Source organism: Acomys minous (genome assembly GCF_964271855.1).
Source record: "Acomys minous genome assembly, chromosome: 9".
In the NCBI taxonomy this organism is placed as follows: domain Eukaryota; kingdom Metazoa; phylum Chordata; class Mammalia; order Rodentia; family Muridae; genus Acomys; species Acomys minous.
The window spans coordinates 120,390,589-120,406,628 of NC_140490.1; the positions used below are offsets into that span (position 1 = coordinate 120,390,589).

The 16,040-nt window shown below is 38.1% G+C and overlaps 2 protein-coding genes across 3 annotated transcripts in view; one reads left to right on the top strand and one right to left on the bottom strand.

Annotated features, from left to right (window-relative positions):
* Nucleotides 1–344: 344 nt before the first annotated feature.
* LOC311605835 (solute carrier family 7 member 12-like) lies at nucleotides 345–14,339 on the bottom strand. 2 transcript variants are annotated; one of them, XM_084796692.1, is made up of 4 exons: nucleotides 13,557–14,339; nucleotides 4,895–5,026; nucleotides 2,501–2,862; nucleotides 345–922 (listed from the first exon to the last, which is right to left on the bottom strand). In XM_084796692.1, exons 1-4 carry the CDS (start codon nucleotides 14,221–14,223, stop codon nucleotides 689–691), a joined length of 1,395 nt encoding a protein of 464 aa, XP_084652818.1. In that variant the 5' UTR covers nucleotides 14,224–14,339; the 3' UTR covers nucleotides 345–688. The 2 variants fall into 2 exon arrangements, with proteins under 2 accessions (XP_084652818.1, XP_084652817.1); XM_084796691.1 differs by having other exon boundaries at nucleotides 2,489–2,862.
* The window catches only part of LOC311605838 (uncharacterized protein), a 52,902-nt gene continuing 46,412 nt past the window's right edge, over nucleotides 9,551–16,040 (top strand). Inside the window, exon 1 of the mRNA XM_084796704.1 lies at nucleotides 9,551–10,558. Coding sequence (XP_084652830.1) covers nucleotides 10,410–10,558 — 149 coding nt within the window. The 5' untranslated portion in view covers nucleotides 9,551–10,409. The remainder of the gene's footprint in view (nucleotides 10,559–16,040) is intronic.

Below are 16,040 nucleotides of genomic sequence, written 5' to 3' on the forward strand. Positions count from 1 at the left end.
GTGCGTCTGTCAGCGTGGAGGGAGAGCAGCCAGGCATGGAGCACTGACTGTGCGTCTGTCAGTGTGGAGGGAGAGCAGCCAGGCACGGAGCACTGACTGTGCGTCTGTCAGCATGGAGGGAGAGCAGCCAGGCATGGAGCACTGACTGTGCGTCTGTCAGTGTGGAGGGAGAGCAGCCAGACACAAAACACTGACTGTGCGTCTGTCAGCATGGAGGGAGAGCAGCCAGGCATGGAGCACTGACTGTGCGTCTTTGGCTAGAGAACACACATTCCTTGGCTCAGCCAGCACATTACACATACTTTCCCTTTTAGTGAAAATATGCTACATATGACTAGGGACAATTCTACTTAAACGTCCTATAATTTGCTGAGCAGCAAAGTACATTTACCAACATGCAAAACCAGGTATGTCTCCCTTAGTGGGAAATAAAATTTCCATACTTTTAAAATACCGTATTTAGAACATTTAGTCCCATTTCTACAAACTATTCATAGGAAAAAGGTGTTTAAGAGCTGGAATTGAAAATTTTCAACAAAATTTTGGTGTGCACATAATGTAAACATACATTGTGTTTAAGAGCACATACGTCAAAAAACAAAATTGCAATAAAATTGTACTCATTTTAAAAAACATTTGTTTTGCTTCCTTCTTTCAAATATACTTCTTTAGGATCCTGGGAAGGAATTCATTTGTCTTGCTCTTCAGATGGGGACACATTGAAAAGCAACTGCAAGTAACACGCGATTGTGTCAAAGCAAGCGGTGTGTCTGCTAAGGCGAGCTTGAAGCCAGTAAACCAGAAGTCCACAGAAAATGAAGGCGACCTGATAGACCTGCTCTATACCAGGAGACTGAACTATTGGTGTGAAGATGAGAAAAGCCGATGAAGCTATAGATCCAAATACAAATGGCAGCCACACCTGAAAGAAAAAAGAGGAGTAAGAGTTTTTTGGTTTCATGGTAAGTTCCTATAATAAATAGCACAGTAAAGATGTTACAGAAGTCAGAGGTGAGTGCATGAATACCTTCAAAGGCTTTAGATACATTGTCAGATATTTTTATTTAACAGTCTTGGTATTAGCTTATAGAAAGTAAATTCCTTGCAGATTAAAAATTCACTATGAAGGTACCTGCAGTGTCCGTAAATTTTTAAATCTATTTATCACATCAAGTCTTCATTCACTAAAGCTAGTACTTTATTTTATTCTTTCATGACATTTAGTGTTGCTGATGAATGACCTGGCATGGCTTTGGTGTGCTTGGACTTTAAAAGTCAGTGTTTCATTGCAAACCTCAGAGAATTCGTGCGATCCCTGAGTAGATCTCCCTCATCACAGGCACTCTTCCTCCATACATTCTTTCTAGGATGTACGTTTCTGGTGCTCCACCCCAACTTATCTATTTATATATAATAGTCAGGAATTTGAGAGGAATTGCGCAGGCTGTTAATTAGTGATTTAATCAAATTATTCTTCAGAAGATTTATTTTTATACTGATAAATTAATTTGATTTTGATATTAAAATCTATATGAAAGAATCACATTCACCAGCAGTGTTCAGTAAAGTGAAACTTCTATATTGATCTTGACTGATGATTATACGCTTTCTTTTTATTCTTATATAAATATAGTAAGACTAAAAAACATTTCTCCCCATACTCTGAATTACATATATTAGTGTCTGAAATATAACAGGGATATTTATCCTATTTATATTTCCCCTTTATTAACACCTGAGGAAGAAGTGATTACAAGAAAGTAGAATGTAGAATACGGTATAGACTGACACTTCTTAAAATACGTCAGTATTTCATTATTTATAAATATCACAACATAGGTTATTTCAGTACACTTTCCTGTGGCCCCACAGAGACTGAATGATTCAGAATCCATAAGGGAATATCTGTGAATATGGATTTTATTAAAAATACACATGTTTACTGTAGTCGCTGTCATAAAATACAGATTTTCAAAAAAAATTTCATCTTATCTCAGAATCATGATATAGCCCAAATCTTGATAAATGTGTAGGGGTATTGATGAGAAGAGCAAAGATGATAGAGCTTCCTTGGATGTCTGTTTTGTCAGTGTGTGAATGGTACAGTACAAAGACAATATAAGTGAAATTCATCCAAGACTCGTCTTTATTTAAATTCTTGAATTAAAGAAAAATAATTTAAGGAAATAAGGAATAAGAGGAAGCGACCTCATTTATGTTAATTAGGAGGTGAGCAGGTTCATTTGGGCATGGAAACTATTGTTTTCTCTTTAGTATTATTGTTTGGTTCCAGGAAGACGATGATGACATCTGTATTCTTCGCATTGTATCATTTTTCATTTTTCACACAATAAAAAGAATACTTAAATGTCCATATCATAAAATTGTGAAGGAAGACTTAGCACAGTTGTTTCATGTATTGTGTTTGCAACTGTTTAAAAGAATCTAACAGAGCTTGAACAAGGTGACATTCAACATTAGTATTTACGTGTCGACTTACTTTATAAGGTCGTGGTAGATCAGGGTTCTGATATCTTAATTTAAGCAATCCAATCAAAGCCAGCAAATATATACACCATGCTCCTAGACCCACGTATTTCACTAGATAGGTTAAATCTGAAGTTATTATTGCAACAGAAGATAAAACGATACTCTGGACGACAGCTACAAGAGGAGAGTGACGGTCATTAAGCATCGTGTAGATGAGAGGAAGTTGTCCCTCTTGACTTGCACGGTAGAAAATTCTAGATGCTGAAAGTATTCCACCAGAAATGGTGCCAACTATAAATTCTGAGATCAACAAAGAAATTATCCATTTCATGGATGGAAAGACTCTGTTCATCCACATGACGGCAACAGAATCTACAAAATATAAATGAAAATTCAGAATGTCTAAGTCCCTTTTGCTTGACAGAATTTAGAGCAGCATTCTTTAATTTTTCCTGCAGCCATGAATTCGGTATTGTGACTGTCTGTGAATGGAGTCTCTTACTGTTTGAATATGTAGTACATTGTGATTGGTCTTGTCCAGTAAAGAGTGTTAGAACTGCCAGACAAATCAGTGTCAGCAGTATCAGTTCTTTTTCTCTCGTTGTTAAGTGGCCCATCTCATGTATTAGAATATATTACTAACCTGGTTGTCAGTAATAAGCAGGAAAGAAAGGCCACTCTATGTGTGGAGCTCCGTCACTACCTGATAAGCGATCCCAGTCAAGTGGTCGACAACTCAGCTACTTTGCTGTAGATCAAGTAGTGAGGTTAGTGCAATGCACACTTCCTCAGGTCTTCCCTTTAACTCCCTGGGTTGCAAGTATAGTTGTAAAAGCTCCAATCCAGTGTCTGCTTTGACTAAGGGCTCCCTGCCAAGTATATCTTTAAATTCTATGTCATTTGAAACCAACTATAGAAGAATGAAAATATTCTCAAAAAACTATATGTGCCCCCTTTGATTATCATACTTTGAAAATCGATGGCCTTCAGAGGAGACTTGATACCATATGAGCATATTCAGGGGGAGGAGGTCCCCCTCAGACACAGACTTAGGGGAGGGGAGGGGAGTAGTAGGGGGGAAGTGGGAGGAAGGGAGGAATGGGAGGATACATGGGATGGGCTAACAACTGAGATGTAATATGTATAAATTAATAAAAATGTATTAAAAAAAAACTTTCCTCAATAATCTTCTGCTGAAGGAACAGAAAACCAAAGATCTAGTTTAAACAAGAATAGGCAATTACTTCCCAGGAAAGGATTTTATTCCTTTTTGACAGCTTGTCAGTCAGTGGTGAGTGAATGAGGACGGCTGCACATTCCTATGTGACTGTGGTGACCATCTTTGGAAGAGTGAACCATGAAACGTGCTGCTCACATTAACATTCTAGACTACATCAGTGTGCTAGACTGTTCAGAGTGCGACTGAGAACTGGATGTAACTCACTTTCTGCCCCATTGTAGATGATGCAAGTGAAAGCCTTACCTAACTTCCTGACACTAGTTTCTACATTTAAGAAACTAAGAAGCGGTTGCCTATTTGAGCATCTGAATTATTGTAAAAATGCAGATATACCCTGAAAGATGAAGCATCTGTAAATAATATATGTGCCTTGTATCCTTGTCTGCTCATATATCTTGTCATCTTTATCTGTGCTCATTTCCTCCTCTTCTTCCTTTTTCCTTTCTTTCAGTTTCAGTTGGTATATATGTTACTTGATCTATAATTTAGTTGTTAAAATGTGACTGTTTATTTTTTTAGTTGATGGTTTTGGTTATGTTTTTCTAAGATTCATTGAAAAGCCCAAAACAAGCATGCACACACACTACACACTACACACACACACACAGACACACACACACACACACGGTTTCTCTGTGTACCCTTGGTTGTCATAGGCTCTCTTTGTAGACAAGGTTGGCCTTGAATCATATCAGCATTACAGCATTCCAACTGTCTATGCCTCTCTGTGTGCGGGAGTTAAAGATGGGTGCACAAATCCCAGCTGCATAAATATTTTTATATCACAGTAGGTATACAAAACATAACATCAGCATATTATATTCATCCCTGATAGAACACCCTTTTAAAATGGTGTCCCATGAGACTTCTGAGTACTTGTGAGAAAACTTCAAGAAAGGAAGACTAGAGTCTTTCTACTTGAGTTTCTGAAAAACATGGAATTGTTCTTAGAATGTATTGTATTTTCATTTTTAAGATTTTTCTTTACTCAGAACATTGGGCACTTTATACTCTAAGAGTTGAGTTGGCTATTACATGAGAGCTTAGTCTGTTCATTTTGGGTCCTACTTTCAAGTTCATGATGGTAATTAGTTCATCAAACTCACCCTCACCACAGTTTTCCTGAGCACAGAGGCATATTTATTTAAATTTACTCCATCTTACCTGAGGAGATGATTTCCTGGGGTGTCAAAACTGCCAAGTATGATATATTAGTCAGTAAGTACAGCACAATCACAATGGACAGGGAAGAAATTATAGATTTTGGAATTGTTTTAGCAGGATGTTTTATTTCCCCTAAGAAAAAGAAATAAATGCATCATAAAAGGATACACCAAACATGTGAAGTTTTAAAATTCCATGTCATAGAGACAGTGACATTAGGTCTTTGATAAGCTAATTATTTCTGTCACTATGGATTGTCTATTGTCTTCATTTCAGTGATATAGAAGCATTGATGCATATAATATCCAATACATGTCTTCATGCATTCAGTGAGCCTACGGGATGTAAAGTAGTGATTTGGTGTCTTTTTTGCTTCTTAAACACAAGAATCTAGCCATATTAACTCTGTTTTTTAGAGTTATTAGAGTTTTAGAGTTTTTAGAGTCATTAGGTAGAATGAAATGTCTCACGAGACAATGTGAAGGAAACAATTTTGTTCATTCAAAATTACTAATTGTATTATCCAATAATCTAAATATATAAGCTTCACATAATAAAATTGTAAGTGACATTAATGTGTTGTGGTCTCTGATATCAACTACCATTCAGGGCAGTATTACCAGGGCTTAGGTTCTCAAATATTGGGTTATTCTCACATATGGGGTCATTTAACTCAAAGCAGGGATCACAAGAAATTGGCAACAACTAAAGTCTTTTAGATGTGATACGCCTAATATTTATTCAAAATTAAGTACAAACCAAACTTCAGGTGTCTCTCACAGTGCTCAAACTTGTTGGATAACACAATTATGCTATACCCATGTATCTTAAGTCATAACACAAGCACACTGTGTACTATAGGGTCATCACACAGCACAGTATCAACAAATTCTAACCACAATACCTCAGCTCAGATGTTACCCATTTGGATGTATGAATTTGACTGTACACATATTGTTTTCCCACCATAATTTTAGGAAGATATATGTCCAATGGACATGTCATTGGACACCATTGATGCAATGTTTGATATGAATATTGGTGATTGAATTGCTAACCAAAGTTTCATAATTTTTATGATAATTCTAACCACAGTTGATATCTCAACACTAGGCAGAAGGATTTCATTGTGGCCCATCCCTACATGAAGAAAGATTTAAAAAAACGTGACAACTGCTGAGAGTAGGAAATTTATTCTTAACAATGAGTGAGCCCTCTAATTGGGGTGGCTACCCCTAGAATTCTGTATATGCAGGAAACTCTAAATGTGCTCAGCAAGTTATATTTATATACCTTTATGTGTATATATGACAAAAATGATTAAATCAGTTGAGGCTATGAATTAGAGAGAGGGTGGAAGGGAGGAGATGCAGGGGAAATAATATATTTACATTTCAATTAAAAGAAAATTAAATGTTAAAAGAAGTCTTGAGATTAATACAAAATTTCTAATAATAACTGAGCAGGCCCCACACTACTTAATTTCTACTGCTGTGACAAAACACCATGACCAAGGCCACTTATAGAAGCAAGGATTTATTTAGGCTTACAGTTCTAGAGTGATGAGAGTCCATGACGGTGAGGAGCCCTAGGCAGGCAGGGTAGTTTGAATAGGATGTTCAGAGCTCACATGAAGAAAACAAGCAAGAAGCATAGAAAGAATGCAGGTAGTGGGGTGGGAATATATAGAAACTCAAAGCCACTCAAGCGATGTACCTCCTCCAGCAAGGCTCCATTTCAAGGGCCTGCCATCACTTTAAATAGCACTACCAACTGAGGGGCAAGTGTCAAATACCATGAGCCTCTAAAACACATACTCATTGCAACCATCACAGTCCCTAAAAATACTTCTGCTATTTTGTTTTTTCTACAAATCTATCTGAGATGGCCTTTTCAGTATTAACAGTTATGAAACCAAAATATCAACTGACTAGAAATAAACCCACACATCTATGGACATCTGATTTTTGACAATAAAGCCAAACCATAAAATGGAAAAAAAGATTGTATCCTCAACAAATGTTGCTGGTCTAAATGGATGTCTACATTTAGAAAAATGCAAATAGATCCATATCTATCACTCTGCACAAACTCATGCACAAGTGCTTCTAATACATCAATATAAAACCAGATACACTAAATCGAAAAGAAGAAAAAAGTGGGGAATAACCTTGAAATCATTGACACAGGAGACAGCTTCCTGAACAGAACACCAGTAATTCAGTCTCTAAGATCAGCAATCGATAAATGAGTCCTCATGAAACTGAAAGACCTTCTGTAAAGTAAAGGATGCTGTTAATAGAATGTAAAGGTACCCTACAGATTGGGAAGAGATCTTCACCAACCCCAAATCTGACTGAGTGATAATCTCCAAAATATATAAATAACTCAAGAAATTAAACAATAGCAAACTAAACAACCCAATTAAAAAATGGGTATTCAGAGCTAGAGAGAGAATTCTGAGCAGAGGAATCATGAATGGCCAAGAAACACATAAAGAAATGCTATAATGTCCCAAGAATAATCTTAGATTTGAAGTTTATACCAATATATCAAAACTAAACTTATTTTGCATCAATATACAAATTCTATATCAATGAATTAAAAATAACCTTATTTATGAGCAACAATTAAGGCCTAGAGTTAGGGAGTAGAATTCAATAATCTATCTTTTGTTTTACCATCTGTCTGTTTTCCTATATCCCTCTTTCTTTTGTTTCAGCTCCTATCTCCTTACCTATGAAAGAAAGATGAGGAAAAGAGAGACACCCCTGAGTTCAACCTAGTCAAGGAGCTATTGAAATTGATAGCTGGTGGAAGAGAGAGTGTTCTTTAAGATTATAGCCCGTAGTTAGTTAACTACAGTACACCTGAAAGCCATAGTCCGGCAATGTACGGAATCCAAAATTGGACTTGATGGGTTAAAAAAAAAAAAGGAGACACTATTGAGTTGGTTTGGAAAGAAAGTAGATTTTGGGGAGAGTTGTGATAGGCAGGATGCATATGATCAAAAGACATTTTATGGATGTCTTGAAGAAATAATAAAGAAAACAAAGGAAGAAAAGACCCTAAATGCCAAGAAAACAAAGAATCCCATGTCTGTATTTATTGTTGCTCTATGCACAAGAGCCTGGAAATGGAAACAATCTATATATCTAATAACAGATAGTTAAAACACAGTCCATATATGTTGAAATATAATTGAGCTGCAATTAAAATTTTCAGATAAATAATCATTCTGAGTAAGAAAACTGAGACCCAGAAAAATATCACGTAGTTAAGAAAGCCAGGGTTTGCATTTGTGGTCCATTTTCTAAATGTTGAAAAATTCCTGTCTTAATAGGAGTCCTGTGTGGGACAGTCTGAAATGCTGGACCCTTTGGGGTTAGATGCTTTCTACAGCGCTGTCCTGGGAACTGTCCTGTTCTGATGGGTGACAGCAATTGAGGGCTGGAACATGGAGGATGCAGGATATCAGTATCCAGCTCCCTGAGAGGAATGAATCCTGCCAGGTCTGATCAGGTGTCAGTGTCTGGTTCTTCTGTTCTGGAAACATAATTTCTCACAAGAATTATATTATCCTCAAATTATAATTGGATGAGGTGTGTGAGACATACAGAGCAATTAAGGCTCGTTGTCTGCTCTTTGTATGAACAGAAGTAAGACATCTCCAAGTCTTCAATTATGCCATATGAAAAAAAGCATCTAATAATAAGTCAAAAAGAACCTGTGACCAACACAAAGCCTTGTCTATGCATACACCTTCATATCTCAGCCATTCTCAGAGCTGATCCCATGTAGTAGGATTACCAATATAAATCGCCTGCTTGTTCTGTAGTTTGAATTCTTTTTGTTGTTTTGTTTCTCTTTTCTTTTCCTTTTTCTTTATATATATATTTATTAATTTATTTATATTAGACCTCAATTGTTATTCCATCCCTTGTATCCTCCCATTCCTCCCTCCCTCCCATTTTTCCTTACTTCCCTCTTCTATGTCTGTGACTCGGGAACCTCCACCCCCTGAATATGCCCATAGGGTATCAAGTCTCTTCTTGGTAGCCTGCTATCCTTCCTCTGAGTGCCACCAGGTCTCCCCCTACAGGAGATGTGGTCAAATATGGGGCACCCGAGTTCATGTGAAAGTCAGACCCCACTCTCCGCTCAACTGTGGAGAATGTCCTGTCCATTGGCTAGATCTGGGTAGGGGTTCGAAGTTTACTGCATGTATTATCCTTGGTTGGTGTCATAGTTTGAAATTTTTGGACAAATGGGTTGAACTAGAAATGATCATGAGTGAGTTAACCCAGAAGCAGAAAGACTCAGATGGTATATACTCACTTATATCAGGACACTAGCCCAAGGGGCATGTCCCATGAAAGTCTTCACCTACCAGGAAAGTGGGACAGAAGGGAGAACATCCTATTGGGATTCTAGGTGAGAGAAGCTTGGGAGAATGGGGAAATAGAAAGATCCAGAGGGTCCTAGAAACCTACAAGTAGAACACTATGATGGCCTAATCTGGGCCCAGGGGTCCTGCTTAACCTATGGCACCAGCCAGTTTGAACTATTTACAGCTCAAGTGTAGCTCCCTCTCTCATCGCTTTCCAATCCCATTCCCTCCCTAATCTACTTTCCCTCCCTCCCCTACTTGTTAAAAAGGGGCTACTTCCTCCCCTAACATTTGACCTCAGCCTATCCAGGGTCTTCTGTACACTGTAACCTCTTCCTCTGTGGCCTGGCAATGCCACCCTGCCAGAGGGCAAGTGATCAACACTAGGAGACCCAAGTGCATTTCAGAAGTAGTCCCTACTCCCCATATTGTGGGACCCACAAGGAGACCGTGCTGCCTATCTACTACATCAGAGCAGAAGGTTGAGGTCTGTATCCTACATGGTCCCTGGTTGGCGCATCAGTCTCTGTATTGTAAAATGGTTAACCTGAATTAAGTGGCTACCATCTGCTTATGAGTGAGAATATGGCACGTGGGCCTCTGCCAGAGCACTAGTTCAACAGGTTCACACAGCAGAACATGTTAATCAGCTTTCAAAAAATGCGTTCTTGGGACTAATCAGTCAAGAAAACATTGATACAAATCTCGAGGGTAGGGTAAATTATTTGGGAGAACCAGTCTTATTTATAGGTAGTCAAATTTTAAAAATTAAAGTAAGATTAATTATTTCCTGTCATTCACAATTTAAGTGGATTTGTGTCACTCCATTTCCACACAATGCTTCTAAGTGATCTGGGCACAGGTAACTTCCCACCTCCATGGTCTGTGGAAGAATTCTGAGTTAGCATGCAGTCTTTACACCAACAGATTACAGCCACAAGCTCAACACCACTGGAGCCCACCTAGGCTTTCGAGGTTGCAAATAGATTCTTCCACTCTCTCACTTCTTTTCTCTCTGGACAGAGCTTTTGATTTATTATCATCAGTTTGGTGGTAATCCTGGGAGTTGTGCTTATTTGACTCTTGTCCTTTCAGTCAATATCTGAGGACTGAGAAAAGCCCTACATGCTGCACAACATGATCTATAGACCCGTTAAGTTAACAAATGAAAATGCGGTGAGGGAGATAGCACAGCCATATTTAATGAGAACAGCAAAAGTCATAAAGGCAGCACAGAAGCTTGACAAAGGTCCAGCAAAGCTAAGCCGTATGATGTAAGTACCATCATGTTGTCTTTCACTTTTGGTCTTGATCTTCCTGTGTCACATGCTCGGGGTGTTTTTATATTTGCACTATTTGGGATATTCAGAACTGGCTTTCACCAGGGCTGGCTCCTGGTATGTTTTCCTTTGTGTAAGATGAAATTTAAAGTTTTTATATTTGCATTGTTCTAATTGTTAAAGATAATAAATACTTTTTGAATATTTTTAGTCATTTTTATTTCTTTTACTGAAAGGCTCTTTTTTTTCTTTTAGATTCCTATCTTATATTTTAAAATAGGTCCTTTTTTTCTTTGACTTTGTTTTGTTTTTTTTTTAGGTTTTTATTGTGGATATTAATCCTCTGTTAGAGGTATAATCACAAAAGTTCTCTCCCATTGTGTGGGTTTCTTCTTCCCTTGATTATTTCTTTACCTGTACAGAAACTTTAATATTTCTATGAAGTCTCAGATGTTTATTGTGGGCTTAATCATTGACAAGTGGGGTCCTATTTTGAAAGACTTTTCTTATACCTGTATCTTTTAGGTCACTGCGTAAATTTTCTACTAGCAGTTTTAGTGCTTCAGGTTTGAAATTGAATTCTTGAATTCACTTGGTTTTAATTTTTCTGCATCACAATAAATATGGGCCTAATTCAATCTTCTTCTTGTAGATATCCAATTCTAAATGCCATTTAATGGACAAACAAATAATAAAAATATTGTAAGGGAAACAATGGAATATTATTTAGCTGTGAATAAAAATGAAATCAAGAACTTTTGAAGTATGCCAAATACAAATAGCCAAAATATTGAGAATACAACATTTATATAATTCCTGATTGTGTCATGATTTTTGCTATAGGTAGGTTATTGGATATAGGTGTAATAATATAAATGTATATGTAAAAATAAAACAATATTTAATTAATGTAAAAATTTCAAATGTAAAAAATAAAATAAAATTGACCTTCCAAAGATAAAAGAAGAAGAAGAAAAAACAATATCAGAAAACATGTTGTGAGACATTTTCTGACTGACTAATACTAGAACACTTATAGTCTTATGGATATGTTAAGGTGGAAAGGTAAAAATCACAGGGTCCAATTGCTATAGAAAAATCTCAAGAAAACAATGATTATTTTTGGAAGAGAATTTGCCTCTCTCAGGAAGGAACTACCTTATTGTTTATCTACTACATAATGCTTAGCCTTGAAGTCATGTATATGAACAAAATAAATAGATTCAAAAGATATATATATGTATGTATATATGTATATGTATATAAAAGGAAAAGAGGCTATCAACTTGAGAAGGAGCAAAGTATGGTGAAAACTCAGGCAATTCTATTCCCATTAAGACATATAAAAATAAAATTATATCTGTATGTGTGTTTAAGTAGGTCATAAAAATAGAAATATTTTAAGGAAAGATGTGAAAATATGGGGGGGTGTCAGTAAAAAGGATCCCAGACTATATGTGGTAAGAAAAGTGTAGGACAACAATTAGAAAGAGGAAGTGGAAGCAGCCACACAGTGGCAGGAGGAATGGAAGAAAGTTACTGGGGAGAAGACCAATTGCTGACAAACTATGATGTCACATGTAGTGCTGCTTACTTTTATGTCAACTTGCCACAACTGTGAGTCATTTTAGAAGCAGGAATCTTAACTGAGAAAATACCCCCTCCAGGCTGGCCTGTTGGAAAGCCTGTGGTGAATTGTGTTGATTCATGGCTGATGTGGGAAGTTACACATCCCTGTGGGTGCTGCCACACTTGGCTGGTGGTTCTGGGCTCTATAAGAAAGCACAGTGAGCTTACAACAAAGAGGAAAGAAGTGGAGAGCATCTGTCATGATCTTTGTATCAGTTTTGCACTGGGCTGCTGCCCTGAGTTCCCTGCATGAGGAATCTGTAAGATGAAATAAACCCTTTCCTCCTCAAGCTGCTCTTTTGGTCACAATTTTTCTATCACAACAATAGAACACAACTGAGATGTCATGATGAAAATCATCTCTCAGCATGTTAAGTACATACTTCATGGTTGGCTGTTGTCTTCTGTAAGTCTGCTTTTGTTCTGAAGGGAAACGGGTGTGGGATGGGTTAGAAGGAGAGGGGAAGTGGGGGAGAGCTTTGAAGAGTGGGAGGAAGGGAAACTGTGACCAGGAGGTATTGTATGAGAGGATCTATTTTCAATAAAAAAGAAAAATAAGTAAAATGTACACAGCACACAATGAATTCCTTTCTTTAAAATTTTCAGATATTGCAGGCAGAGTTGTGTGCCGTAATTACCAAATTCTCTTGATATTGTGACATCGACATGAGAAGTCCTGCTTCTACACAAGAAATATTGAAAAATTTCAAATGTTCCTCATGAAACCTCTTTCTAGTATTAAAATGTCAGAGACACTTGAAATGCTCACCATAGTGACAAGTATCAGCTCAGAATGTTTAGGTAACATTTTAATAACATCTAGTCTTCCAAGACAATAGAATTTACCTGGTATTTTACTAGTCCCAGTGACAAATATACAGGATAGCAAATATAGTTTTCAGGGTAAATGCTCTAAGAGTGATGATGATCCATAATAAGTGTGAGAGTGGGCATTTCTGGGAAGAGAAAACATCCCAAAGGGTTGAGGTGAAATACAGTAAAATCTTAGTCCTGGGGTAGCTTTATAAGTGTGCATTTGATAATATATTTCTTATGTAATTAGTACTTAAGTCAAGATGGTGGAGTTGCATGAAATAGAATTGAGAGTATTGTATGATCATAGTTCTAGCTTGAGAGTTCAGGGCATCTCCATGTTTTATATAAAAGGGGTGACTTGAAGAATATTAAAACCAAAGCAGTCTTAATTATAACTACAGTGTAGAGGATACTGGACTTCACGGCAGTACATGAAACCATCATGCTAACCATTCCCCAATGTCTATGCATATTTTTAAGAATGCATTTACCTGCTATTGACAAATCCTTTGTACAGTATCAGATATTTTTATGTATTATGATTTACCTGCTATGTTGAGGATGACTGATGATCCTAAGTATGAATAGAACACTTGCAGCATGGCATCTGCAATCTGCGAAGCGTTAGGAAGTTCAGCGTCGAAAGCGTTCTCAAACCTGGAAAGATGCTCCTTTTTCCCATTCACTATGAGCACAACCCCAGTTAGAGAAAAGACACAAAGAATACTCGTCTTCATCAAACTGTTGATTGTCTGAAACCAAGCTACTGTTTTAATCCCTCGAGCATTGAGAATTCCGAAGCACCACAAAAAAGCCAAAGCCAGACACTTCTTTGGGAGCTCTGGAGCTGGGCACCCAGCATAGAAAGACTGTATCAAATTACCAGCTGCTGCTAAGCAAAGAGCACCAATGCCCAGAAAATGAGCAAAAAGCTTAATCCAAAGACTGAGAAAAGCAGCAGAGGGTCCAAGTGATCTTTTGAGGAAATAATAAGATGCTGCACTCACAGGGAAGGTAGTACCAAGCTCTGCAAGACAGACAGCATTCATCATGCTCAGCAGGCCACAACCTACCCAAATACTGAGACAAACAGGGATGTTCAGTGAGGAGTATTTTAACACTCCTGCAGGAATCACAAAAATCCCTGTCCCTATGCTTGTAGTAAGTAGCAGCATGTGTGCATGGAAGAATCCTACTTTCCTCAAGAGTTTCATAGTTTTGTCTTTTTCTCCTTTTCAAATCTTGAAGGACAGAGTGTTTCTTTATGATGTTTCTCTCCCAATTTCAGCACAATCCTGTCAAGGGCATTGCCTTGAAGAAACCATCTATTCTTTATGAGTATATTTAAGTCTGACGTTAACTTGGGTTTGACAATAATTAACTTTTGAATTATCCTTAAGTTCTATGACTTTTTTTCAAAGGCCACAGCTAACATATTGCCTGTTCGTAGTTTTTAAAATATCAACTATGCCAACGACCATGTTACTTGACACTGATCAGGAGAAGCAATTTTAGTAGTTCTGAAACTATGGAGGTAATGCTAGCTGTACTAAAACAAATACATGGAAAGTAATTGGCAGGAAGGAAACAGGGGTTTTCCAGTACCTGATTTTGGAAGAAAAAGGGAACATATTCCAATTACTACACACACACACACACACACACACACACACACACACACACACACACACACACACACACGCACACACGAGAAGTGAGGAGAAAGGAGTGAAGGGGGGGAGCAAAAAACAAACAGGCAAACCCAAACAAACAAAACTCAGGTAAGTAAAACGTGTGAACAGGCTTTTTTTTTTTAATTTTCTCCTTTATTAATTTATTCTTGTTACATCTCAATGGTTATCCCATCCCTTGTATCCTCCCATTCTTCCCTCCCTCCCATTTTCCCCTTATTCCCCTCCCCTATGACTGTTCCTGAGGGGGATCTCCTCCCCCTGTATATGCTCATAGGGTATCAAGTCTCTTCTTGGTAACCTGCTGTCCTTCCTCTGAGTGCCACCAGGTCTCCTCCTCCAGGGGACATGGTCAAAGGTGAGGCACCAGAGTATGTGAGAAAGTCATACCCCACTCTCCACTCTACTGTGGAGAGTGTTCTGTCCATTGTCTAGATCTGGGTAGGGGTTTAAGGTTTACCGCCTGTATTGTCCTTGGCTGGTGCCTTAGTTTGAGCGGGACCCCTGGGCCCAAATCTGCCTATCCTAATGTTCTACTTGTAGGTTTCTAGGACCCTCTGGATCCTTCTACTTTGCCATTCTCCCAGGCTTCTCACAGGCTTTTATAAGGTGGTGCAAAGGGCAGCAAGACAGACATGCTGGGAAAGGCTCACCATGCCGCTCTGTTCCTACTTTCTTTTTGCTTTTCTTGACTCTGTCAGAAGTAATGCAATCCATCCCGACCTCCTGGACCTTGTTCCTGGAATTCTTCAATCAAGTGCACTTTTCTACCAAGTTAAACATTATGAAAACTTACTCTTTCTCAGTCGATGTAAACGGCCGAGGAGTGAAGAGCCCTCCCCATTCTAATGTGAACTGGTCAGAAGGATGTTCTGGCTTTTGTCAAGCAAAACATAATTATTCAGCAGTGAAACTTTTAATCAGTTAGTCTTGATTTTCTTTTTTTTTTATTAATTTATTCTTGTTACATCTCAATGGTTATCCCATCCCTTGTATCCTCCCATTCTTCCCTCCCTCCCATTTTCCCCTTATTCCCCTCCCCTATGACTGTGACTGAGGGGGACTTCCTCCCCCTGTATATGCTCATAGGGTATCAAGTCTCTTCTTGGTAACCTGCTGTCCTTCCTCTGAGTGCCACCAGGTCTCCCCCTCCAGGGGACGTGGTCAAATGTGAGGCACCAGAGTACGTGAGAAAGTCATATCCCACTCTCCACTCAACTGTGGAGAATGTTCTGACCCTTGGCTAGATCTGGGTAGGCAGTTAAAGTTTACCGCCTGTATTGATTTTTTTTAGAATTTAGAATGCAGTATTGAAGGGGCAGTTTAGTCTGAAAGGACAG

Bases quoted from the DNA above. Each gene is read 5' to 3' on its own strand.
- LOC311605835 (XM_084796691.1), bottom strand. From the start codon at position 14,223: ATGAAACTCTTGAGGAAAGTAGGATTCTTCCATGCACACATGCTGCTA. The intron at 5,027-13,556 runs GTAAATCATAAT...TCTTTTTCTTAG, and splicing joins AGTCATCCTCAACATAGCAG to GGGAAATAAAACATCCTGCT. The intron at 2,863-4,894 runs GTAAGATGGAGT...TATATTTTGTAG, and splicing joins CCAGGAAATCATCTCCTCAG to ATTCTGTTGCCGTCATGTGG.